The sequence below is a fragment of the Ictidomys tridecemlineatus genome, chromosome 12 (assembly GCF_052094955.1).
Source record: "Ictidomys tridecemlineatus isolate mIctTri1 chromosome 12, mIctTri1.hap1, whole genome shotgun sequence".
Lineage (NCBI taxonomy): Eukaryota > Metazoa > Chordata > Mammalia > Rodentia > Sciuridae > Ictidomys > Ictidomys tridecemlineatus.
Window position 1 is genome coordinate 49,933,709 of NC_135488.1, and position 27,903 is coordinate 49,961,611.

General features: G+C 37.5%; 1 protein-coding gene across 1 annotated transcript in view; it reads right to left on the minus strand.

Annotated features, from left to right (window-relative positions):
• The window catches only part of Dnah6 (dynein axonemal heavy chain 6), a 263,669-nt gene that overhangs the window by 47,329 nt on the left and 188,437 nt on the right, over positions 1-27,903 (minus strand). Inside the window, exons 54-62 of the mRNA XM_005335870.5 lie at positions 27,354-27,477; positions 26,627-26,823; positions 25,084-25,287; positions 24,282-24,407; positions 21,432-21,596; positions 19,024-19,091; positions 15,342-15,522; positions 11,598-11,777; positions 7,777-8,010 (exon numbers count right to left, since the gene is read on the minus strand). Coding sequence (XP_005335927.2) covers positions 7,777-8,010; positions 11,598-11,777; positions 15,342-15,522; positions 19,024-19,091; positions 21,432-21,596; positions 24,282-24,407; positions 25,084-25,287; positions 26,627-26,823; positions 27,354-27,477 — 1,479 coding nt within the window. The remainder of the gene's footprint in view (positions 1-7,776; positions 8,011-11,597; positions 11,778-15,341; positions 15,523-19,023; positions 19,092-21,431; positions 21,597-24,281; positions 24,408-25,083; positions 25,288-26,626; positions 26,824-27,353; positions 27,478-27,903) is intronic.

Consider the following 27,903-nt stretch of genomic DNA (forward strand, 5'->3'; position numbering starts at 1 on the left):
GTGATATTACCAAAAGTTCTCTATAAGTTCAATGCAATGCCAATCAAAATCCCAACAGCATTTCTTGTAGAATTAGATAAAACAATCATGAAATTCATATGGAATAATATAAGACCCAGAATAGCAAAAACAATGCTAAGCAGGAAGTGTGAATCAGGCGGTATAGCGATTCCAGATTTCAAACTATACTACAGAGCAATAGTAACAAAAACAGCATGGTACTGGTACCAAAACAGGGGGGTGGACCAATGGTACAGAATAGAGGACACAGAAACCAATCCACAAAACTATAACTATCTTATATTTGATAAAGGGGCTAAAAGCATGCAATGGAAGAAGGATAGCATCTTCAACAAATGGTGCTGGGAAAACTGAAAATCCATTTGCATCAAAATGAAACTGAATCCCTTTCTCTCGCCATGCACAAAAGTTAACTCAAAATGGATCAAGGATCTTGATATCAAATCAGAGACATGGCATCTGATAGAAGAAAAAGTTGGCTATGATCTACATACTGTGGGGTCGGGCTCCAAATTCCTCAATAGGACACCCATAGCACAAGAGTTAACAAGTAGAATTAACAAATGGGACTTACTCAAACTAAAAAGTTTTTCTCAGCAAAAGAAACAATAAGAGAGGTAAATAGGGAGCCTACATCCTGGGAACAAATCTTTACTCCTCACACTTCAGATAGAGCCCTAATATCCAGAGTATACAAAGAACTCAAAAAATTAGACAAAAAGACAACAAATAACCCAATCAACAAATAGGCCAAGGACCTGAACAGACACTTCTCAGAGGAGGACATACAATCAATCAATAAGTACATGAAAAAATGCTCACCATTGCTAGCAGTCAGAGAAATGCAAATCAAAACCACCCTAAGATACCATCTCACTCCAGTAAGATTGGCAGCCATTATGAAGTCAAACAACAACAAGTGCTGGCGAGGATGTGGGGAAAAGGGTACACTGGTTCATTGTTGGTGGGACTGCAAATTGGTGCAGCCAATTTGGAAAGCAGTATGGAGATTTCTTGGAAAGCTGGGAATGGAACCACCATTTGACCCAGCTATTCCCTTCTCGGTCTATTCCCTAAAGACCTAATAAGAGCATGCTACAGGGACACTGCTACATCGATGTTCATAGCAGCACAATTCACGATAGCAAGATTGTGGAACCAACCTAGATGTCCTTCAATAGATGAATGGATAAAAAAATGTGGCATTTATACATAATGGAGTATCACTCTGCATTAAGAAATGACAAAATCATAGAATTTGGAGGGAATGGATGGCATTAGAGCAGATTATGCTAAGTGAAGCCAGCCAATCCTTAAAAAACAAATGCCAAATGACTTCTTTGATATAAGGGGAGTAACTAAGGACAGAGTAGGGACAAAGAGCAGGAGAAGAAGATTAACATTAAATAGGGACGAGAGGGGGGAGGGAAAGGGAGAGAGAAGGGAAATTGCATGGAAAGGGAAGGTGATACTCAGGGTTATACAAAATTACATACAAGAGGAAGTGTGGGGTAAGGGATGTATAATACAAGTGGAAGAAATGTTTTACAGTAGAGGGGGTTGACAGAGAAGAGGGGAGGGGAAGGGAGGGGAGGGGGGATAGTGGAGAATAGAATAGAGAGCAGAATTCATCAGACACTAGAATGGCAATATGTAAATCAATGGAAATGTAATTGATGTAACTGATGTGATTCAGCAATCTGTATACGGGGTAAAAATGGGAGTTCATAACCCTTTTGAATCAAACTGTGAAATATGATATATCAAGAAAGATGTAATGTTTTGAACAACCAACAATAAAAATAAATATGTGGCATATATACCCAATGGAATATTACCCAGCAATATAAAGAGAATAAAATCATGGCATTTGCAGGTAAATGGATGGTTTTGGAGAAGATAATGCCAAGTGAAGTTAGCCAATCCCAAACAAAACAAATGCCGAATGTTTTCTCTGATATAAGGAGGTAGATTCATAGTGGGGTTGGGAGGGGGATCATAGGAGGAATAGATGAACTCTAGATAGGGCTGAGGGATGGGAGGGAAAGGGAGGGGTCAGGGGGTTAGCAAGCTTGGTGGAATGTGGTGGACATCATCATCCAAAGTACATGTATGAAGACACGAATTGGTGTCAACATACTTTACATACAATCAGAGATATGAAAAATTGTGCTGTATATGTGTAATAAAAATCGTAATGCATTCTGCTGCCATTTATTTTTAAAAAATCAATTAAAAATTTTTTAAAAATAAAAATAATGGCTCCTGTGTTATTTGGGTTTTTAGAGATTAGTGCTCTATCTGTTGTGTGTGTGGTAAAAATTTGCTCCTCAAATGTAGGCTCTCTATTCACCTCACTGATTGTTTCTTTTGCTGAGCAGAAGCTTTTTAGTTTGAGTCCATTCCATTTATTGATTTTTGATTTTAATTCTTGTGCTAAAGTAGTCTTATTAAGGATATTGGGGCCTAATCCAACATGATGAAGATTTGGGCATACTTTTTCTTCTATTAGATGCAGTGTTTCTGGTTTAATTCCAGGGTCCTTGATCCACTTTTGAGTTTTGTGCATGGTGAGAGATAGGGATTTAATTTCATTTTGTTACATATGGATTTCCAGTTTTCCCAGCACCATTTGTTGAAGAGGATATCTTTTTTCCCATGTATGTTTTTGGCACCTTTGTCTAATATAAGATAATTGTAATTACATGAGTTTTCTCTGTGTCCTCTATTCTGTACCATTGGTCTACAGGACTATTTTGGTGCCAATACCATACTGTTTTTGTTACCATTGCTCTGTAGTATAGTTTAAGGTCTGGTATAGTGATGTCACCTGCTTTGCTCTTCTTGCTAAGGATTGCTTTAGCTATTCTGGGTCTCTTATTTTTCCAGATGAATTTCATGATAGCTTTTTCTATTTCTATGAGGAATATCATTGGGATTTTTATTGGAATTGCATTAAATCTGTATAGTCTAGATAAGACAAAGGGGTGGGAGGTGAAGAGAGAGGGCATCGGGGTAGAAAAGATGGTGGAATGAGACACACATCATTACCCTAAGTACATGTTTAAAGACTATACTTTCTGTACAACCAGAGATATGAAGATATGAAAAATTGTGTTTTATATGTGTAATATGAATTGTAATGCATTCTATCATATGTAACAAATTAGAATAAATGAATAAATAAATTGGCTACTGGGATTTATTTAAAGGGGTACATCAAAGACAGGAATAAGGTTTCAGGGGTGGAGTCTTGCTTCATGCTATCTTGCAGTCAGCAGGTTAGTTGGCATCTTGGCAGGTCACAGCCATCTCTGAGAGGCTGTGTGGCTTGATGTTTGTAGCAGGTCACCCCATCTTCAGTGCTGTGTGGGATCTTTGGTAGAGCTGGGTGGGAGTTCACATGTATTTGGGCCATCTTATAGCAGGGTTGCCACTGTAAGTTCCCAGACACCAGATTTCCCCACTCAATGGATTTCCATGCTGATCTGGTACATACATAGAATGGATGGTTCTTGACAAGTAACAATATCACATTGCTGAGTTCATATCTAATTATTTCAGTCCTACACATCTCTAGGAAGATTATTATGTAATCTGGCAACATTCTATGAAGCACTTACATGTGGGTAAATAGTTAAAAAAAGAGAGAAACAGATGTGATTACAGACTTAAACTAGTTCTTTGAGAATTTCCTGAATATATAAAAACAGATTTACTGGATAAAAATTGCATGTCATATGATTCACTCATTTAAAATATATAATCCAATGATTTTAGTATATTAACAGATATGTTGCTATCATTATTACCACAGTCAGTTTGGGAAGATGTAATTCTCTTAAAAAGAAACTATACAGGAGTACTTTGGATACTCTGGAGATATTTCAGGCTCAATTCCAGATCACTGCAATAAAATAAATATTGGGATAAATTGAGTTACATGAATTTTTTGATTTCCTGATGCATATGTTTATGCTATGCTATAGTCTATAGTGTATAATAGCATCAAGTCTAAAAAATAATGTACATACCATGAAGAATTAAAAATACTTTGTTGCTAAAAATGTAGTCAATCACCTAAGCCTTCAGCAAGTTATAGTTTCTTTGCTGGTGGAGGATCTTCCTTGTAGTTGATGGCTGCTGACTGATCAAGGTAGTGGTTGTTGAAGGCTGGAGTGGCTGTGTCAATTCCTCCCTCCCTCCCTCCCCCCTTCCCTTCTTCTCTACCACTGAGCTACATCCCCAATCTTTTTATGGTTCATTATAGATATAATGTTGGGGTTGTTAGTTCATTATAGATATACATAATATTGGGGTTACTTTGACATGATTATAAAAAGTATGCAATGTAATTTGTTCCAGTTCAGTCCCTAATACATCCTCTATTCATCTCCTCCTCCCTCCCTGTTCCTTCTACTCTATTGACCTTTCTTCTATTTACAGTTTTTTAAATTAGCACATCATGGATTTACATAAAGGTGAAATTCACTATGGTATATTCATATGTGTACATAGGAAAGTTTGGTTAATTATTTATTTTGAGATAAGATTTAATTAAATTTCTGAGGCTGGCCTCAAATTTGTGATTCTTAGGCTTCAGTCTCCCAAGTAGCTGAGATTACAGGCTTGTGCCACTGTGCCTAACTTCATTTCTTTAAATAAGAAAACAAAGAAGTTTGCTGCAAAGGAATTCTCTATATTATATGATGATATTTGACAGCATTTTATACACAGTAGAACTTCTTTCAAAATTAGAGTCCCTCCTCTACTGCTACTCTATAAACTAAGTTATATTTCTAAATCCCTTGTTGTTATTTTGAAATGTCAAAAACATGATCACCAGAAGTAGATGCTATCTCAAGAAACCCCTTTCTTTTCTTATCCACAAGAAACAATTCCTCATCTGTTAAAAGTTTTATCATGAGATGGCAGCTATTCAGTCACATCTTTAAGCTCTACTTCAAATTCTAGTTCTCTTGTTATATCTACCACATCTGCAGTTTCATCCACCATTGAAGTCAGCCATCCATGTGAGATGAAGTCAATGTCTTCCAAACTTCTGTTAAGGTTGCTACTTTGATTTCCTCTCACATTTCACAAATGTTCTTAATGGGTTCTGGAATGTTGAATACTTTTCAATTTACTTTGCCCAGATCTATTAGAGGTAGATAGATCTGGTAGCTGTAGTCTTATAAAATTTATTACTTAAGTAATAAGACTTGAAAGTCAAAATTACTTCTTGATCTGTGGTTGTTAGCAGACATGAAAACATCAATACTGTAATCTCTGTCAAAAATGTTGGGTGAGTATGTGCATTATTAGTGAACAATATTATTTTGAAAGAAATACTTTTTTCCCCCCTCAGCAGTAAGTTTTGCAGCAGGCTTAAAATATGCAGTAAATCAGGTTATCTGTATTTTGTTGTTCCATTTATAAAGCACAAGTGGAGTAGATAGAGTATAATTCTTAATTGCCTTAGCATTTTGAGCATTGGCTCAATATAAAATCATTACCAGCATTAGCCCCTAACAAGAGTCAGCCCTGCCTTTGAATCTTTGAAGATAGGCATTGAGTTCTCTCTAGCTATGAAAGCTTTAGATGGCATCTTCTTCCAACAGAATGCTGTTTCATCCATATTGAAAATCTGTTGTTTAATGTAGCTACCTTCATCAATTATCTTAGCTAGATCTTTTGGATAAATTGTTGCACTTCTATAGTCACACCTACTTTGCCTTGTAATTTTAAGTTGTGGAGGTGGCTTCTTTCTTTAAACTTCATAAACCAAACTTTGCTGGCTTCAAACTTTTCTTCTGCAGCTTCCTCATCTTTCTTGATCTTCAGCAAATTGAAAAGAGCTGGCGTCTTGCTCTGGGAATGTTGTGGCTAGTTTGATATATGCCATACGAGCAATACGGTTGCTCGTGTTTGTGTGTGTGTGTGTCTGTGTGTGTGTGTGTGTAGTATCCATCTATATATCTCTATATATCCATCTATATATAATTTTTCTGTATTCACTGGAGTATTGCTTTAAATTTCCTCCAAGAACTTTTTCTTTGCATTTACAATATCACTTACTGCTTGGTGTAAAAGGCCTAGCTTTTGACCTGTGTTTGCTTTCAACATGCCTTCTTCTCTAAACTTAAAGAGACCCAAGGAGAGCAAGAGAAATTGGACAGTGAAGAAGTCATTGTCTTCTATATGCATGGTTTGTAGCATCTCAACACAATTATAATAGTAACATCAGAAGTCACCATACAGATATAATAAAAATAAATAGCCTGAGAATTACCAAAATGTGACAAATATGTGAAGTACAAACATGCTATAGGAAAGATGATTTATGGGTAATTTTAAGTTTCTAGTTTGTTCATATTTAAAACATATTTTAAACTCCTTTTCAAAATATACTGCTCATGAAAAGTAGTAGCTGATACTGAAATGGGCAAGGACTTTGGAAGCTTAGACTAATTAGACCCTGCCATGCATTAGTGTGATTCTGGAAAATTCTTCAAACCTCTACATGAGAAAACTGTAAACAAGGATGCGATGATAAAGTAACTTAACCTTTATGGGCCTTCCTTATTACCTTACTTGTAATAGAGGTAAAACCAGGAACCTATTCAAGAATAATACTGAGCCAGGCTTGGTGGTACATGTCGCTAGTCCCAGTGGCTCAGGAGGCTGAGGCAGGAGGATCACAAGTTCAACAAATTAGTGTGATCACAAGCCTTAGCAAATTGGTGAGAACCTAAGCAACTTAGTGAGAACCTGCCTCAAAATAAAAAGAATAAATAAAAGGGCTATGGATATAGCTCAGTGGCTAAGTGCCCCCCAAAAAGATAAGAATAATATTGAGAAGAATAAATGAGATGATATACATAAAACTCATAAGTCCTCTATTCATATGAACTGTATAGAGATAAGATACATCCAAAGAGAATTAACAGAGTATGTTTGTTTGCAAGATGGGAAGGAGTTGGGGAGGAAGGTCTTAGATGGGCTTGTCTTGGGAGCATGTCTTGAGAGTCAAATAAAAATATCAAGTCCAACCTCTCAGTGATATACTGAGGATTGAATCCTAGCAAACAGGTTCCTGTTAGGTGTGCAGGATCCAAGCACAGGACTTGAGAACAAAAGGCCAAATCAAGAGTTTAGAGTAGAGGTAAGAGGGAATCTCAAGGGAAGGGTGGGAACTCATTTCTGTGAGGTGCAAGGCTTATAGTACATAGACAAGTTAGGTCAGTTTAAGCAGCTAGAGAAAATTAGACAAAAGAATGACAATGAAGAAGAGAACTTTAGAACTTGTATTACAGTATCACAGGAGATAGCAATCAAATTATTATATACTGCCTATAGTTTCTAGTGAGAGAGATCTCTAGGCAAGAGAGGTCATGATTTCACAAAGAGTATTGACCAATCTGTAAAACCTTATCTTTTGCTGGATTTTTAGCTCTTCCTATTTCACAAGATAGTTAACTGTTAAAAACAGGTTCACTTCTACAGCTCACTGGTTACTCCTGATATTCCTTTTCTGCAGATGAGGGCACTGTTGCATAATGAGGTAAAGTGTTACCAAAATTATGCAGCTAGCTGGAGGTAATAATAATGGGCCTCCTGACCTACAGTTTCCTTTACACTGGGCCACACAGTCAAGTGTATAACCTTCAGCTACCACGGTCTTCATGGAGCACTGGTATGTGCTTATGAGCTCTATCTATAATAACATGCACCATCCAAATGTGTAATAGGTACCTTTTCCAGTCCTGCAGAACCTCGGAGAAAGAAATTCCATTCAGCTTCAGTTAGCAATTCTTGCTGACGCATGATCTCAACACAGAGCATAAAGCTATAGATGAGCTTATGTTGTTCAAAAAGTCCTCTTGAAATATTGACATAAGCAGTTAGGAGAGTTTGTTCCAGTAGTATTTTCAGGCGATGCTGTAGATCATCTGTCTTCACAGAAGTTTCTATTGTTGTATTGAACAACTGTGTGGAAGAGGGAACAATATGTCTGATTTAATTCATTTTCTGTGAAGAAAGCAAATCTCGATCCCTCCTATCCCTCCCCACCCTAGATTCAGTAAGCAAACAGCATCATGGGAGGTGAATATTGAAAAACCTAGACTTCATCCAAAATTGAATGTGATGTTTTCTGCATTCCCCCCTTCCTTTCCCATTTTTCACAAATGGACCAATGCCAATCTCTTGACAATGTTTAAAATGGATCATCTTGATGTGAGACAGGAAGTTTTGGAAATGGAGGTTACCTGGCAGGACTAGTCTTTTCACATCATCAATTCAGATTTGACAAACTCTTTTAGGATGAAAACCATAAGGCAAGGGAAGGTCGTGCACTCTTTTCAGCACTTTCCCAAGATAACTTTTAGGATGTGGAAACAATGTGCTGGAATTTGTCTTGAAATGTAAGAGAAATTGATTTTAAAGGGGAATTTAAAATTTTCTACCTGGAAATTTTGGAATTAGGCCCCTTCCCTAAAGGTGCCCTACATTATCAGGACATTGGGAAGGCAGTAGAGATGGTGGCATTGTGGGATTAGGCACAAGAGGATCAAAGGTGGCCTTAGACCATATAGGGATGGGTGAGGTTTTACTCCTGCCTGAGGTTTTACTCCTGGTAGGTCAGACTGCAGCCAGAGGGAAATGCTGTCATGCAAAGCAATGTGAGGTAAGTAAGCATCATATGCAGCATATTAAATGTGCTGGATGAAAGACCACTGAAATGTTTGCTACTCCTTCCATGAGAGATGGAGTCTAAATTCCCTCCTTTCCAATCTGGGGTATCCTTAGTGACCTTGCTTGGCCAACAGCGTGGTACTGTTGCATGACATCCAGGGCTAGGTCAGAGGAAGCCTTGGATCTTCCACCTTGGTTTCTTTGCACCTGTGCTTTGAGGAGATGTTTTCTTGAAACCCAGTTGCCCTGTAGTGAGAAGGCCAAACCACATGGAGAGGCCACTGTAGCACTGGGGCCAACAGCCCAGTCATGTGAGTGAGGCATTTCAGATGTCCAGCCTGGTTAACCTCCAGATGTGTGCAGCTCCAGCAGCAGGATTTGTTGGAGAAAGTGGCATTTAAGCTTGCAAGGGAGGCATTTTCCCCCTTTTTACTGACGTATTATAATTGCATACAACAGTGGGATTTGTTATATATTCATATGTACATACAATAAAATGTTTGATTAATTTCATTCCCCAGGACCTCCCATCTCTCCCCCTGGTCCCCTTATTCTATTCTACTGGTCTCCCTTCTATTTTTTAAAAATTTGTTCTAATGAGTTATACATGACAATAGAATGCATTTTGACATATTGTACACAAATGGAGCACAACTTCTCATTCCTCTGGCTACACAAGGTACAGAATCATACCAGTAGTCATATATTATATATATATATATATATATAATGTCTATCTCATTCTACTGTCCTTGCCAACACCACAGCCCCACTCCTCCCCTCACTTCCCTCTGCACAATCCAGAGTGCTTTCATTCTTCCCTATCCATACCCTCCAACCCCCACCCCATGGAATCAACATCCACTTATCAGAGAAAACACTTGGCCTTTGTTTTTTTGGGATTGGCTTATTTTACTTAGCATGATGTTCTCTAGTTCCATACATTTACCTGCAAATGCCATGATTTCATTTTGGAAGGAATCAGTACAGCTGATATGCTAAAGAGTAAGAGGGTATATTTACAGTTTTCCACTCTTTTCTACTCTGAGTGATGATAAATAAGATAAGACCTTCATTTTTTTTGCATTGTGCTATGGGTATAAACACAAAGGATTAGAAAAATGAGAGTAAATTAAATTTTTCTGCATAGGAAAGGGTGGTGAGAGCAGGCAGTGTGTAGGGAAGGAAATGGGGAGATGTAAGCTGTATCCACAAAATAAAAGACATACAACATGACAAGCCTAGAGATCTAATATACAACATGTGTTGTATTTAGAATAATATTAAATGAATAGATTTCAACTGCTTTTTCCATAAAAACAAAAATATGGGTAACTATGTGAGATGACAGATAGGCTAATCTGCTTCGATGTAGTAACCTTTTTATCTATATGTATTTCATAACATCACATTGTACACCTTAAATATACATAATAAAGTTTGTTTGTTTGTTTATTTTTGGATACCAGGGATTAAACTCAGGGGCGCTTGACCACTGAGCTACATTCCCAGCCCAATTTGCTATTTTATTTACAGACATGATCTCACTGAGTTCCTTAGTGCCTTGCTTTTGTTGAGGCTGGCTTTGAACTTGTGATCCTCCTGCCTCAGCCTCCCAAGCTGCTGGGATGACAGGCATGTACTGCTGTACCTTGCCAGTTTATTTGTTTTTAATTGGGAGGTCAAAGACTGAGCCAGTGAGGCATGTGTGGGTGGGTTGAGAGGAAGGGGCCACTGAACCTAGTAGTAACTGGAGGCAAATGGGAGCTTGCTGAGGATGCTTGATAAATTTTGCTGTGATATAAACACTGCAAACTTTCTGTGTCCCATGGAAGTCTTCAGCAAAACTGACAAAGCTTGTTGAAGCTTTGTAGCATCTAATTTGCTTTTGGTAGATAATGGAGTGTTGATACCCAGAGAAAAATATCCTACTTCATAAGAAAACAGATGAAATTCAGTTATAAATATGAGATAAAGGAAAGCAAAGAAGGAAAGAGATCCCTCAAAATCAAAGCCAGTGGAGAAGAGGGGGCAGCCTGTTGTAGAAAACATTCTAAAAAGAAAAAGAAAAAAGAGACACAAACCAAGGTGATTAAGCTAGTGTTGTTAAAGATCTAATGTGCAACAAAGAAAACACTAATAGCAGGAAGGAAAGTAGACTACTACAGAGAAAGTGTCTTTACACTCTGTTAGTGAATAAAATTATGGCAATTGCAGGTAAATGGATGGAGTTGGAAAACATCATGCTAAGCAAAGTAAGCTAATCCTAAAAAAAACAAAGGCCAAATGTTTTCTCTGATAAGTGGATGCTGATCCATAGTGGGAACAATGAAGGAACTTTGGATAGGGGAAAGGAGAGTGTGGGGAGTGGAAAGGGCATGGGAGTAGGAAAGATAGAACGAGACAGACATCATTACTCTAGGCATAGGTATGATTGCATGAACAGTGTGACTCTATATCATGTATAACCAGAGAAATAAAATGTTGTGCTCCATCTGTGAACATTGAATAAAAATGCATTCTACTGTCATGTATAATTAATTAGAGCAAATTAAAAAAAGAACTAGTAGTGCAGAGCTGTGACTCTTAAAAGAAAGGGGGGCAAGAAGGCAAAAAGGCACGCTGCTTAGCTGAGGAAACCAAGAGAAAAGGAAACTTGCAAAGCAGCTTTCTTCCCTTCTTCTATAGTGTTCTATATGGAGCCCTCCAATCCTTTAGGAAACACAGTGGATGGGGCCACACTTGAACCATTTGTGTGGACCCAAATCCTTGGAGGATTTTATCTGAGAACTAGACTCATGGCTTGTCTGAAGCAAGAAACAACAAGGTATAAAAGGAAATAAAAAGGTGAATTTCACTGACAACAACAATTTACTTACCTGCTTAAAATATTTTAATGAATACTGATACATAGGATCTATTTCCGAGAGACTTGCAATAACAAAGTACATAACAGAGCCTCGAGTGGCTACTGGACGATACTTCTCACGAGCAGCATTGATCATCAGCTCAGTGGACTCTGCTTCTTTCAGCCTGGTTTTAATGGCACCAGAAGTGATCTGAATAAATATATAAGTTCTTAAGGGTGTAATTCAGAAAAACAGTGGGAATTTTGATATATCCAGTCAGGACTAAGAAAGAAGAATGGAATGAGTTGGTGATTATAATAAGGGAGACTCCAGATACAATGATTGTGGGTCAGAACTCAATCATTCTCCTCTGACTGAGCTGACCCTTGTTCCCTCCAGAGTTTGAAAAAGGTGAAGAGAAATAGGCAATTTAATTAGCTTTGATATTTGAGTTACTTCTTAAATGGAAACACTAATGCAGCATGCCTAATTGCTCCCTAACTTCCATGTGAACAGTGCATGGTACACATGGTGAAATAATGTCTGAAGGAAGAAGGGACACCCTGAACAATGCCCAGCATAGTGGGTGAAGAGAGGCTAGATAAAAGTGGTCCTAAATTCTACCCTGGATAAATAGGATGATAATGTTCTTTATTCAGCACTCCCAGGTGTGAAGTGCTATAAACCTAAGTGAGTTGGAGACATTTTAAAGTCTTTGGATATTCTTTAGGTTTTCTGTATTTGGAGTTTGAGGCTCTGGGGAGTCTTTTAGCCAATGGACTTTCCAAGATTGCCTTCTGTGACTCTCAGATTCTCTCTTTCTGTTACCATCTGTTCCTGTTTCCTCTTCCTTCCCCTATTGTTTCTCTATCTCTAGAGAGTCAAAGGGCTTCCAGCAGGACCATGAAAAATCTGTATGGGAACTGGCTGCTCAGCATTTGCTCAGTGGAAGGGAGAGCTAACTGGGAATCAAGAGACTTGGGTCAGTGCTTTCCAGTAGGAATATAATGTGAGCCACATATAATCCAGAATTTTCTAAACTCATTAAAAACAAAGAGAAACAAGTGGAATGAATTTTAATAATACATTTTGTTTAACTCAATATAACTAAAATATTATATAACAATATTAAAAAGTATTGAGCTGTTTTACATTTTTATGTAAATCTTTGAAATCTGATGTGTATATTATAATAAAAATCTTAACTCAGACTTGTCACATTGTAAGTGCTCAATAACCACCTATGGCTAGTGGCTTCCTACCATAAGGAAGACTATAAGTCTAGACTTGTTCACTCCAGCCCACAGGAAAAGAAGGGGAGGGATTCAGTGCAGAAGCTGTCTGGGCATCAGAAGTTTCAAAGTCTCCTTGTAACTGCCCCTCAGGAAGCTGGGGGAAAATAAAGGGTGGAGTCAAATGGGGAATTCCTTATTAAAATAAAAAACTTATTTTTTTCATTGTAGATGAACACATAGTATCTTTATTTATTTTTGTGTATTGCTGAGGGTTAAACCCTGTGCCTCACACATGGGAGGCAAATGCTTTACCACTGAGCTACAGCACCAGTCCCCCAATCTTAATAATGTACTCAACTAAAACTTGCACAAATGAGTAGAAAAAGAAAGTTGGTATGGGAGCAATCCAATCATGAGGACCCACTAGCAAACAGTTCTTTATTCTCTGAAGAGCACAAAGCCCTGATAATTCAGAACCCATTGTTGAAGAGAAAGAGTAGTGGATCATTTTCTTTCTTTTTTTTGGTCTGAGAATGTTAGAACATTATATACCTTGGTTGGGGGTTTGGCAACCACTTACAGAAATTATGCCCTAGAGACATGAGGCTTCAGCAATGGTTACAGAATATAAGACATATTTTAAAATAAGGATTATGGGAGTTGGAAGAAGTACAAACTATAGGTAGAAAGTAGCAAGAAATATAGGCAATGATCACTTGGTCTGATCTCTACAAAAAGGGATGTTTCCAAAGCATTTCCTTGAAAATAAATAAGAGAACCTGGTATTGATAGGAAAAAATGGCAGTAAGAACACATGCAACTGCTTCATTCCCTACTGAAACAATGATAAAATCATACTAAAGGTATTTATAAAGCAGTGCAAACCCACAAATATGGGCGAAACAGGAGAGGAAATATCCATAAAATGTTGGGATCCGTAGACCATACTAAAGAGTGTTGTGACTTAGAAGACCCAGGAAAAATGGATTCTTAACCTGAAGGAAGGGGAAAGCCAGAAATTTACCAACTTATAAAACACAATTCTCCTTAAAGACACAGGATTTAATAAGAGGCACTGCTGGAATGGGAAGGACTTAAAATATAAATTGGTTGAAAAGCTCCCAGGTTGTGTCTCTCATACCATCCAGCTGGTGTTGTCTTTTCCCTACCAGAAAAAAAAACACAAAAATTCCCCCTCTGGAGAAGGTATAAAACGTCCCCCCTCCCTTTTATGGGAGGAAATCAGGCACAGTTGAGAGGTGGGTACCATTCTGAAAACAATAATTAGGTAAATATATGCATACCTCCTCGTTCAGCCTCCCAAACACTTACAGCCAGATCTCCACACTGAGGCAATAGAAATATCGACTCTAGGTTATGATCAAGGAATAACTATAGTAGGAGGCTAGGCTATAGAAAGGTTATTGTAGTTGGTGGTAGTGGTGGTGGTAGTGGTGGGGTGTGTGTATATTAGAAGCATAGGCAAGGTTAATGTGTAAAATGAAAGTAGTTACCTCTCTGAAGGGAGCCACGGGTGTGTGTGGGGAGTGGGGACAAGGAATGAATACTGTTTATCATCATAAGCCTTCATTATTTAAACAGTTTCCATGTAAAACTGGTAAAATATAAAAATAAATGGGTTAATAGTTTTCCAGAAATTAAAGACCCAAGGAAGAATGAATGAAAGGAGAATAGAGACCAGTAAACCAATAAAAAGAGAAGGGAAATGACAGACCCAGAATAATTTGTTTATTGTTCTTTCAATACCAAGGTCTCAAGAGATTGTAGGATATAAAGCAACTAATCATATTAGACATCAACAAGAGGCAAAAACATACCTATGTGTTCCTTATCTAGTAAAGTCAAAGGGAGACTTTTTCCCCTAAAATATTTTGTCTTTCATGAATTGATAAGATCATTTTATAGGCTGTGCTCCTATAATCTGAGAACTAATTCACTACAGGATTGTATGTTTAATGTAAAACTTTATCATACTACCATTTGTGCGCAACCATCATGTTTAACCCTTGGAAAAGGACTATCAAGATGAGTCACAGATTCCCACTGCATGAAATCAGTCATCTAACAGAAGAGACAGGACAAGGAACTAGATAACCCTGACATAGGTAAACAGCAAAAAGTACTATAATACAGGTTTGGATAAGGCCCTACAGAAGTTCCAAGGAGCAGGAGGTTAATTCTAGCTATGAGTACTAGGGAGGTTTCTTGGAAAAGGTGACACTAATACAAATTTATAAATATTTGTTCCTTTTGATGTCTATCTTTTCCCACTTTTTAAATATTTTATACTTTACTAAAAATCTCAGAGAAGAGAAAAAATTATCAGTTGTCTACAAATTCTCTACTGTTCCCTGGTTTGTGAGGAGGCCTGATAGCCAGGTACACTCTTGTGCATGCCCCTAGCAGGTTATAGGTGGTCTCATTCTTGCTTTATAAGCTCTTGCAGGACCCTCAAAGGCTGTAGTTAAAACTTTTGAAAATGACACATTTTCTATACATACTGAATATATTCACTTGCCTTTGAGTCCTGGAGTGCATCAATAAGTTCTTCATTGTCGAGAATATTTCCTTCAGATGTAAAGAGCATTCTTAAGATCTTGTCTTCAATAGACTTTAACTGGTTTTTATCATTGTTGATCCTTACAATAAGCTGGACTCTCTGATGTTCCAATTCGGGTCTTTCAAGTCGAACTACATCACTAGAACCAAGGTTGGAATAACTTTGAATTGTGCCTTTGTCAGTGCCCTATAGTTGAGTCTGTTTTCTTTTCTGTTTGGAATTATCCTTATTCTCAGTGCTGTCTAGCTAAATATTCATGCTATTAGCTGAATTTGAATACATAATGCCCCTCTTTCATTGGATTTATACAGTGGCTTTTCACCAGAACTATGTCAATTCTTATTCTATATCCTACATTTCAGAGACATGCACTCAATCACAGTTACTGTCACTTCTACTCATCCTGTAGAGAGCCTGTTGGCTGCTCTCTCATCATTCAGTCTTTCTCTTTAATGCTTGGCTATGCCAAAGTGAAAATAATTCTTGGAATGTTCTTTTTTATAATGACACAAGAAATTATGAAATCTCAATGCCTCTATGAAAAAAGTATTTTTAAATTATTAAAATGTGTTTATTACTATTTTCATAAGCAATACATGAATTCATTTTTATAAAAAAGAAAATAAATGAATAAAGTAAAAGTTCCTATTCATCAACTCCATCTTCAAACCTAATTTATTCCTTAGAGGTAACCATTATTTGACATACATCCTTCCAAAAGCATTTTCTCTAGGTGTATATTTATATGTGCACAGACAGAGAATAAACTTAAAGATAAACTGTTAAATAAAAAATGTCTCAAAATGATATTTATAGTCTGACACCACATATGTTTTCTTTAAAAGCCTTCTTTAAGAATTCTGTATGTCCTGAGTGTAAGTAACTTTATGTTATTTAATCTTTCTGTTCCTGAACATGAGGTGTCTTGCCAAATAGCTCTTCATTAACAGTTCTTGACTGTATCTAAACAAGAGGCTTTACCCTTGTCTAATATAAACATGTGAACTTTCATCTCTTTTCACTTTTCCTTTTATAATTTGCTCCCAATCTGTGGTTTGTAGGAACTTATCTTCATTAAGCATCATGCATGCCAGGTACCCTACTATGAGTTTTATGTGAATTATCTCTTTTAACCACTTGAAGGCTCCTGGAGTTAGACACTGTGGTTCCCCTTCCTGAGGTCATACAGTTATGAGAAGCAGAGTCAAGCTTGCACCTGAGTCTGCTGACCCTAGTACACTATGATGTATTGCCTCACAGAATAACCCATTGTATGTTATGTACATGCTGAATTCAGACACTTAACATTGTTATATGAAAAATAAAAGAAATTATCACTTCAAATTCAATTGTTTAAATAAAATTTTCAGAAGTAAGGAATTTGGGGAGAGTTTTTTAAGATAAAAGTGAGCTCAGATAACAGCTTAGGAGAAGCATAAATCAAATCAGGCAAGTTAAAAATCAAAAGGGATGGGGCTGGGGATGTGGCTCAAGCGGTAGCACGCTCGCCTGGCATGCGTGCGGCCCGGGTTCGATCCTCAGCACCACATACAAACAAAGATGTTGTGTCTGCCAAATACTGAAAAATGGATATTAAAATTCTCTCTCTCTCTCTCTCTCTCTCTCTCTCTCTCTCTCTCTCTCTCTCAAAAAAAAAAAATCAAAAGGGATGGCCAAGAAAGTCTCTGAGGGTGAGTTACAGCTTCTGAAAGTAGGAAGTAAGGCAGAGGTGAGCTGTTTGGGTAGTTTAATGGAATTTCTCAAAGCTGGAAAGGGGACTTGTCTAATCCCTGAAGGACTGAAGGGCAGTGTTTGAAAATGGTTAATATCCTGGAGGAAATTTCATCCAATGAACAATTGATTGCAATGAGTGTTGCCTGCCTGGGAGCTCAGCAGAGCAGGGAATGGCTGGAATAGTGATGGCTTGTCAGACCACTAGCAAACTGAGCTACATCCTCACACAGGCTGCAGGCTGTCAGCCTCCCTTTTCAATGCTGTTGGTCAGGGAGAAATTTCAGAGACACTCTGTACCCCATGACTGATATAAGCATTGCCTTTTTTCTCATTAGGGTAGTTCTCCTTGTCCCAGGCAGTCTGACAGTATAGCCACACAGCTAAGCTTAGCTATTCAAAGGAATAAAGTAGTATGTAAAATGTTCAGTCATGACTTTAGAATATGTGCATAAAATGTGGTGAGATACCCTTTAATTAGCAAGAAGTTAAGCAAGATATCAGTTGGCAGAATAATTTCTAAAAGAAACTAGGAAAATAAGTCTTAAGCTTATTAGTGATAGCAGGTGCAAGTACAGAATAATCCTGACTTGAATGTGTATATATGGGTTTTGCAATGCTGGGTATCTAACCAGGAACCTTGTATGCTAGACAAGCACTCTACAACTGAGCTATGTCCCCAGCCTCAGTTTTTTTTTTTTTTGGTACTAGGAATTGAACCCAGAGGCACTTAACCACTAAGCCACATTCCCCAGCCCTTAAAAAAAAATTAAGTTTTGAGATGAGGTCTCGCTGAGTTGCCTAGGGTCTCGCTAAATTGCTAAGGCTGGCTTTGAACTTGCAATCCTCCTGCCTTAGCCTCCCAAGTCTCTGGGATTATAGGCATGTACCACCATGCCCAGCCAAATTATATATAGTTTTGAAGATGGTTCCAAATTTTATTTTCCTTTAGAGTTAATGAACACATGCACACACACACAAATATATATTCACATATTCATATATGTGTGTGTGTGTGTGTGTGTGTGTGTGTGTGTTTGTTAAATGCAGTCATGCAGTGTGCTGTAATGTTTGGTCTACAATGAACTACATATATAACAAAGTCCCATAAGATTAAGTTGCCTAGTATTGTAGCTGTATTTGTGCAACTATGCTTTATTTTTTCACAATAAAATTGCCTAATGACATATCTCTCAAGGTTGTATCCTTGTTGGTAAGTGCAGTATGACCATATATATGTATATATCTGTGTGTGTGTGTGTGTATATATATATATATATACATGTAAGTATATATACATGTAAGTATATTATAGCATATGTATACACATATAATTAGTTTTAATAAACATCAACATTATTATTTTAATAAATATTTTAAAAATGTTGCCTTCTGAATATCTTGGCTAATTCTAAAGATTAATATTAATAATTCAAAACCTCATTTTTGGGATATGGGAATTTAATCACATACAGAATATACTGAGGAAGGGATATTTATTTTTTGTGAAGTAGACAAATGTAGAAACAATTTAGGAAAATATCAAGAGACTAGGGAAATGAGTAAATTTGGAGTGCTAACTTTTTCACAGATTTGGAGCAGTGAGTGTCTAGAAACAATGGAACAACTGAATTCATTCACTTGTCAAGATTGGAGATCCTAGTGAGAAAAAGAGGCAGGCTGGGCTGCCAGCCTTGCCTAAACAATGCGTAGGAATGATCTTGAGAAGATTTGACAAGATTGGTGACTGTAAGCAACTGTGATGAAGAACTTGGCCATATACTTTTATCTTTTTGATTGAGTCAAGTGTGATGCTTTTTACATGTTAAAATTTTTTCTTTGTTAAAATTTCTAAAACAAAAACAGTAGGAAACTCATGACATCCCTAATTTCCACACTCCTTTTTTACCTTAACAACTGATCCTCCAGACCTGATTTGGTTACAGTGAAATTGATGATGGTAACTTTAATACACACCTGGAAGAGAAGTATGGAGTACATAAAAATGCTTAAATGCAAGACTAGTAAAACAAGAAGTACTTGCTTTATCATTATTAATAAATAATGGTGAATGTGTTTCAACTCTGATTGTTCACACAGGCACACCCCTACACACTCAAGCATAACATGGCTTTCAAAATTCTGATTTTCCTCACCGGTATGAGTAACATTTTTGTTCCGCAACCTCACAGTTACAGAAGTCTACTTGATGTTTTAAGAAAAGATGAGTTAGAAAAGGGTTAGAAGCAAATTTTAAAATCAACAGCTTGAGTTCAAATTCTAGCTGTACACTTGGGTGAATGTCTGATGTTGGACAAGTCATTATCTGTGTTAAGCTTTTAGTTCCTGATATTTAAAAACTGATATAATAGTAGTAACAATTCATAGGGGAGTTGTGAGGACTAAATGAGGTAAAATAATTTAATTATAGTAATTAATTTATAGTGTCTTTGTTAAACCAAGCATTATATATTTTATCTCAATGTTTTTATGGAAAATTGTTATTAATGCTATCATAATATTCTTACATCATTTGAACAAATCAATAGCAAAACCCAATAAATACAATAAGAGTGTTTGAATGCCATGCAGTTAACATATAATATAAATCCTTCATGGTTATGATTTAATATGAGGTGTTCCAAAAAGCTCATGTGTGAAATAATGTAAGAAAGTTCAGAGGTGAAATGATTGAGTTATGGGAGTCTTAAACTAATCAGTGCATTAATCTCTTGGTAGGGATTAACTAGGTGGTAACTATAGGCAGTAGGGTATGAGTGGAGGAGGTAGGTCATGGCGGGTGTGCCTTTGGCATATATATTTTGTCCTTGTTGAGTGGGACTCTCTGTCTGCTTCCTGGTATCATGTCCTGAGATGCTTTCTTCCACCACACTCTTCTGCCATGAAGTTCTGCCACACTTTGGGCCCAGAGCAATGGAGTTGACTTTCTATAGACTGAGACATCTCAAACCATGAGCCCCCATATAAACTTTTCCTCTTCTAAATTTATTCTTGCCAGGTCTTTTGGTTACAGCAGAAAAAAAGCCATCTAAAACATTTGAGGTGGCTTTATCTCCATCTCAGAGTTGATTACATTGAGGATCCTGAGATGGGTTGGGTCTAGTGTGCAGCACTCCCTCTCAAAAGTTAAATGAATGAGAAATCAAAGAGTGCAAGTTAACACACTGGTCATTTTTCTAGGCTCTGAAATGGAACTTGGGACATGAGCCTTGGTAGTGGTTGTGTAATTAATCTCCTCAAGGATGACAAGGAGATCTCTGACGTGTAGCCTTTTAATGATCCTTCTCCACATTAGAAGTGTGTCAGTTTCATTCAACTTGACCACATCTAGTGAAGACACAAGGCTATGAGAAAATTCAATAATCAAGATAAAAAAATGACACTATTGGAATGGTATGTTCAAGAATATTTGTGGGGGGTCTTATGTAAAGGCCCTTTCTTATGAAGACCTGAAGAATGTGAAAATGTGCCCATACCTGGGTAGCACTCAGGGCACCTGGGGTAAGGTGGCCAGGTAGAGCACATGTGGGAGGGGAAATGTGGAGTCCCACTTGCCTTCATTTCTTTTGCAAATGCCTTTGGTTCTAGAGTTCTAGAATTAGGGTTCTCCTGCTTGCTGTGTGGCTCAAGGATGTATGGAAGTGGGGCTCACATAGTATCCCTGAGAGTCTACAAGCATCAGGAAGATTACAAGAAGCTGCTCCTCCCCTATTTATCTCTGAGTACAGACACTGGACATCTGGCTCATGATTCTCTAATGCTACCCTGTTACGAGTTTTCAAGCAGACCACCACTTTATTTGAGGGTGTATGCTGTGGGCTTTCACACTTAAACACTGAATCCCCACCAACCCTGCCAGCCACTGCCATGGACTTTTAATTGAGCTCTGGTTCCTTTATCATCCACAAATAACAAGGGATAATAGGGACATAAATAGTCTTTGCTGAAGGAGAGAGGAGAATGATTAGAATGAATGGTGACCACAGTTTATGAGGAGCAGCTGTGGACCGGAAGGGAGTTGGAGAAAGCACAGTGCTGTGCATCTGGGACCCAGTGGGCAGGGGCTTGATTCCCAACTAGATCGAGAGGAGAAGGGTGACTGGAGTTAGAATCAGGACTCAGAAGTGAAACCAGAGGAGAGCCATGGATGGAAGGGGGGCAATGGAGAGGGAAGAGGGAGAAAAGAAAGAGGGTTATTAGTTTTCCTCCCAAAAGATAGAAACCCACCAAACTTTAGAGACTCACTGCACACAATAATTCCAGTTAGGGTGAGAATTTCAGACTAGAGGTCCATACCTCAGGCAGATAGTGAGGATTTGGCATCTTGGTTGTCATATAGAACCTGAAGTTTCTGTCATAATCAATATCTGAGTCTCCAAGGCGAATGAGTACTCGTCCACCACTGATGAAAGTTTGTTTCAAAAGAATAGGTTCTAGAGATGGATCCAAGGTTTCTTTGAGCTTTAAAATGGAAATAAAACAATGCAAAAATCAAGCATTTACAATGGATGGCATCAACTTGTCAAAATTCTATAGGTTTCAAGTTTACTTTGAATAAACCTTATTCTACATGATGCACCCCTACACCATACTGCCATAGACTCTCAAGTTAAGCTTTGATTCATTTATTAGCCACAATATTGTTTATCCCTCAAAGCAAATATGATGGTTGGTTAGAACTAAGGCATGCAAGAATTGCCCATGGACCCTACAGGGTCACTTTTATACCAGGACCCTATGGTTTTCAAAATTTGACTATAATTCATTGTCAAGAGCCATCTGTGGACTACGTGTGGACCAGATTGGCATGGAAGGCTATTGAGTGGGAAAGTCTGCTATCTGAGAACTTAAAGTGGCTATAAGATGCTACAAGATGGCCCAAATACATGTGAACTCTCACCCAGCTCTGCCAAAGGTCCCACACAGTACTAGAAATGGGGTGACCTACTACAGCCAACCAGCCACACAACCTCTCTGAGATGGGTATGACCTAACAAGATGCCAATCAACCTGTTGATTTCAAGACATCATGAAGCAAGACTCCATTCCTAAAACCTGAAACCTTATCTCTGCCTTTGATGTATCCCCTTAAATAAACCACAAAGGTCATTTTCTAATTGTTAAGCTCTAGCTTCTGTGTGGGCTGGGCCGATCAGGTACTCCAAACTTTCTTTAAAACTATTTTTTCTGATTGTGTCTTTTGTTACTCACTAATTATTCTAGTCTTTAATTTTTCTCCAATAGCTTACAACCTCCACAAGCAAAAAGAAGGACCCCTTAGTGAGGTTTGGCCTCCTTCTCATAATACATTCTAACAAATCATTTCACATTGTGACATCGTACTACACACATTAACTCTTACTTATTCTTATCCATGATAAAATTTTGTTATAAATATTCTGTTATATTTTATTAATAACTGGTGATCGAGATAAACTTTCTTTCATACCCATGAATGGATGGAGACCAAGTTTGCAAACACCACCCTAACAAATGTAGAAATCAGCTAGATGTATAATGCTAATGACCCCAAGACCCAGAGAGAGGGAAGGTCCAGTTAGAGTGTCCTGTTCCTGAAGGGGCCTAACTCCTTAGAGTATTCATTATATTTGTAGTTAAAATACTCTCCTTTCTAGGGGCAGAACATTATAGAAGGACTTCTGTCCACTGCTGAGTGAGAAAAGTCCCTCAAGACCTCTTGAGTCACAAACTAAACCTGGGTTCCAGAATTCAGCTTGGGACTAAGGTAACTGTGCCAAAGTTTGTCAGACCCCTCACTCTCTTCTGTGACTTCTGAGTTTGAAGGAGGATCTGGAATCCATTACAAAACGTTTTCTGTGTTGCTAAATGCCAAAGCTTGGCTACAACAAGGCCCTTGTGCTATTTATGGCTTGAGTGGGGAGTATTGTAACGTGCTATGAATTTTCTAGGTGGCACGGCAGTTCAGTTTGACCTTTTTAATGTCTCAGTGTCCTCACTGGTAACATGGGATAATAATAGCAACTACTTCGTAAGTTTGCAGGGAGGATTAGTAAGTTAAAACACTTAAGAACCAAGTCTGGAAAGTAGTGCACATGTTAATTAGTGAAATAGTGAATTAGTTAGTGGGTGATTACATATTATTATTACTAGTCACCATGCAAAGGTTGCAGCCAAGTTGCCCCAGGTAGTGCTCTTTCCTGAATTTTCTGATTTTCTGAGATACTTTTTGGTACAGCTAAATGGCTCACAGCCCATGTGTTTGCTTACTAATTCTCCTCTTATAAAAATGGAATGATAAATTAAGGATAATACACAGTCATTAGCCATCTCTTTGTGCCTATGGCTTTTTATTTGCTGACCCCTTTCCTGAGAAGCCCTTCTCACTGAGCTCCTCAGATAGTTGAGCTCATCACAGAGGTTAGACCTTAAATCTCATCCCCTGTAGCTATGCATCTAAGTCAGGCTCCTAATGACTCTTCTTACTGGCCATGTCCACACCCTGCTTGTTCCTTCAAAGCCCTTATTACAAATTCTTTTTCTCCTCCACTCTCTTATTTTCTATCTCATATACTTTTTCCTCTGTTTTCTGCCTATCCTCAACTAGATTCTAAGTAATCGAGGACAGAAACCACATCTATATTATTTGCCATTTGTTCTCAAATGATTATTGATTGAGTGAACAATGTGAAAAATATCTGTTCTCTGAGTGGTATCTGAAGAAATGGAACATATAGACTCAACAATTCCCACTTTTAAACAATAGTTACTCTTAATACTCATAACTTAATCTAATTTTGATGCGTATCCCACATAGAAAATAATGTTTACACTTACTAGCATGTCTTATGACTTTATATCATTTGTGTATGTAGACAGTGGTTCCTGGGGGCACTGCTGCTTTGAATTTTTCTAACCTTTAAGGTACACAATGAGGTCTAAGAATGAGCAGTGTCAGAAAACAGAGGCTATCCCTCTTAACTTCAAAACAATGACTGAAGCAGAAAATTCATTCAACCAACTGATTCTTCCTCCTAGAAAAAGTACCATTTAAGGAACAAAGCAACTGGTTTGACAATTTGAAAAGACAGTTGACTGGTGTCTTTATCATGATGTGGATGTGGCCTATAAAAGTTAGAACTAACATGAGAAATGTGAAAAGCAAACCTCTTCCAGTAAGACAGGTAAGCCAAGTCGGATGGAATTTTCAAGAATTCGTAAGAAATTACTATCTGTAAGCTTAATGATCTTTAAACCACTTTTGTTTTCCTTGTTTCTTATCCAACGGTTTGCCTGTATGAGAAAGCACAGAGCAGAGCATTTGCTTTAGAGTAGAATACATGACTAGAAAGTGAAAGTTGTAGAATAAAGTTTAGAATTTTTTTTCAATCTAGAAACATTGAAAACATTTTAAAAAGAAAAAAAACTCCTTTCCCCAATAAAAACACGTATCAAGCCCAAATTAAAACAAATTCAGAAAAGAGCCATCCAGAAAAAAGCCCATACTTATCTTAGTATTCAAGTTTCTTTCTTGCTTTTACAATGGCTCCCTTTTCTGAACCCTGATTAGTATTATCTGATCTGTGGATTTAGGAACACAGATAATGGGACTATAAAAATTCTGGTCAGACTTGCTCTAAATCCTATCATTCCTTGAATTCATTTTGATTCCTTAGACCTTGCAGACCTTCATGGAATGAGTTTCTGTCAATTTCTATTCCCATAGAAAACAAAAAACTAATGGCCAATCCTCTAAACTTAACCAGTTAAAATCAAGAATAGAGAACACTTACTTTCTATGTCCATAAGATGAGGAACCCACACTGAAAGAGCTCCAAACTCTCCTTCAGGTCTAAATTTCCATGATCTTATAAATATGTTAAAGTCTACTTTTATAATTTTTAATAGATAGATCAATATTAAACAGAGCTAAATGGCTACTTTTTAATCTCAAGCATTTGTTACATACCTGATCTTGGGGATCAATCATCAAAGGCCACCGTCTCCCGTGAGTAACCAAAATGCCATTTTCTGTTGATATCATGTCTCGTGGCAGCCCATCAGCGTTCCATTGCCGTATTTCATAGGGATCTCCAAGTATGTTAATGAGACTGAAGGAAGGATCAATTGGGATGTCCAGAGACTGGCAGTCCTGGATCCAACACTCTATAAGCTGAAAAGGGAGGAAAATTTACATGTATAATCAGGAATACTAAGTAAACTATGACACACACAAAATATGAAGGGCAGAGGAAACCAATATGTTATGGTTTGGATATGAAGTGGCCCCCCAGTAACTCATGTACTGGAAATATGGTATCTATTTTAGCAATGTTTAGAGGTGAAATGATTAGATTACAAGAACTGTAACCTAATCAGTGGATCTATTTGATCTCTTAATAATTTTAATGGATTATTAGGTGGTACTTGTAGGCAAATGAGGCATGGGTGGAGGAAATAGGGTCACCTGGGGGTGAGCCTTAGGGATTGTATTCTGTCCCTGGCTCCCTATGTTCTCTCTCTTTTTCCTGGCTGCCATGAGCTGAGCAACTTTCCTCCACCATGCCTTTCTGCCATAATGTTTTGCCTCACCTTGGACACAGAGCAATGGAGCTGGCTGATCAAGAACTAAATCTCTGAAACTGAGTCCAAAATAAACTTTTCTCCTCTAAGGTGTTCTTTCATGGATACTTTGGTTACAGTGATGAAAAGCTGTCTAACATGCAGTGGCTGGAACAGGTAGGCCCTACCAGTCTCCACAGACATCTTGGAAACAGGATGGGACACTCTCCTCCCCACAAAATGGACTAAAAATCAGGAGACCTGGTGCTAGAACTAAATAATTAACTATGCCCTTGGTATTTTACTCCCTCTGTTTGGACCTCAGTTTTCTCACATGTAAATGCCTGGGTTGTTACAGTAATTTTCAACCAGGGTTGTATTGCCTCTCTTTAGAAAATATGGAAGCATGTGGAAAAGTTCAGGGTTGTCATAATGATTGTGGGTGCAACTGGAAGTATTTCATAAAAATAATTATAAAATCCTTCCCAATATTTTTTTTCCTGAAAAGTACATATAGATGGGGATTTTATTCCCTGATAAATAATAAGTTTTTCATAAAGATGAAAGCCCAAGAAACCTCAAATTAATCCTGCTCCCCACCATTTCCCAGTCCTCCGGAGCAGGACATTGTATCCTGGTTGATTTTACATGCTAGTTCTGACAAAAAAGTTTAGGGACTTACTGTCTCATTCACTTCCCCCAGGTTCTTATGCTGCATAAGTGATAAAGAACTTTCTAAGACTGGAGAAGGAAAGGAAGAAACATGTTAAGAAAGCCTAAGGGTGGACCAATGGGAAAGAGGGATCCATCCTGTGGGACATGTACATTTCCACTCTGGTGAACTCCATAGTAGAGAACCTCCATCTGACCTCAGAAAAATGAATGCTTCTCTGTACCCACCCAGTTTCAGATGCTTCTCACTACTCTTTTCAGACAGGAGGTTTACTCACTGATTGCCTGAACTGGGCTGTGAAAGCCCCATAATAAGCCACACAAGCCGCCGCTATAAACACGTTCCCAATGATGTTCGATATCTCCTCCTGAAATTTCTCTATGCTTTCTTCCCATCGAACCTGTTCATCTCCTAATGCAGCTGTCAGCTTTCCAGCACGTAACAGGCGTGCTTTTGTCAGGGCCATATTCTTTGCTAGAAAATATTAAGAACCTTAGATTATTCAATATTTTAGTAAACTATTAAAAGTTTATATACTTGCTTTTGTTTGTAGCATAATTAGCCTTATTTAGCTAATTATAGCAATATATTGCTAACAAGTATCACACCAATTCAATATTATTTCCTATTTCAGAACCAAGTCAAAGTTTAATTTTTCCATTTCAAGAGCTCTTTTTAATGCTACACTACTCTAACTGAAGATGGCTTTCTCTTTGCCCTATAATCTTTGTGTGTTCTCAGTGCCTTGTAGCATTTATTTTGTAGATAAAATTTATCTGTTGCTCTGAGTTTTAATGCAATATACTCCAAGAAGCTATGTTCAGATATAAGATGTTGAATACATACAATATATGCCGTTTTTCTCATTTTATACTAGGAAGCTAATGAAAGAAGTCCAAATGTATTCTACATGTTGAATAAAAGCCAATATCAGATTGCCTGAAAATTTTCAAACTTTTAAAAATCAGACATTTATAACAAAGCAAATTTTATGAGTTACTTACCCAAACTTTCTTTTTCATTCACACCTTTGTCATATTCATCTTGTAAGGCTCGTATTTGATCCTCCACTTGTCTTAGTAATGCTTGCTTTTCTTTTAGGGTAGCTATTGTAACATCAAGTTCAGCCTAGTAAAAATCAAGCAAATATTTACAAATAGACCCACAAAGAAGGCTGAATTTGCCCATTTATATAATAAAGATTTTTTTATGTTCCCTTTTTCATGTTTGTAAATATTTTAATATATTGTACAAAGTTAAAACATTTACTGAGTAAAATACAAGAACAGAACCAATCTAGACCAAACAAAAAGTCCAACAAAATAAGTCATAAAAGGAATAGAGAAACAGCTGTGCCAAGCATATGAGATGAATAAATTACTACAATGGATATTAATTTTAAATGATAAAATAAATATTCTTAGAATAATGAAAACTAATTTTTCCTTACTAGTTCTCTGTGTCAGGGGGTAGTGAACTTATGGCCTGCAGGCCACCTCTCCATTGATGCTTGCTTTTGTACAGCCTATGAACTATGAATGATTATTATATTTT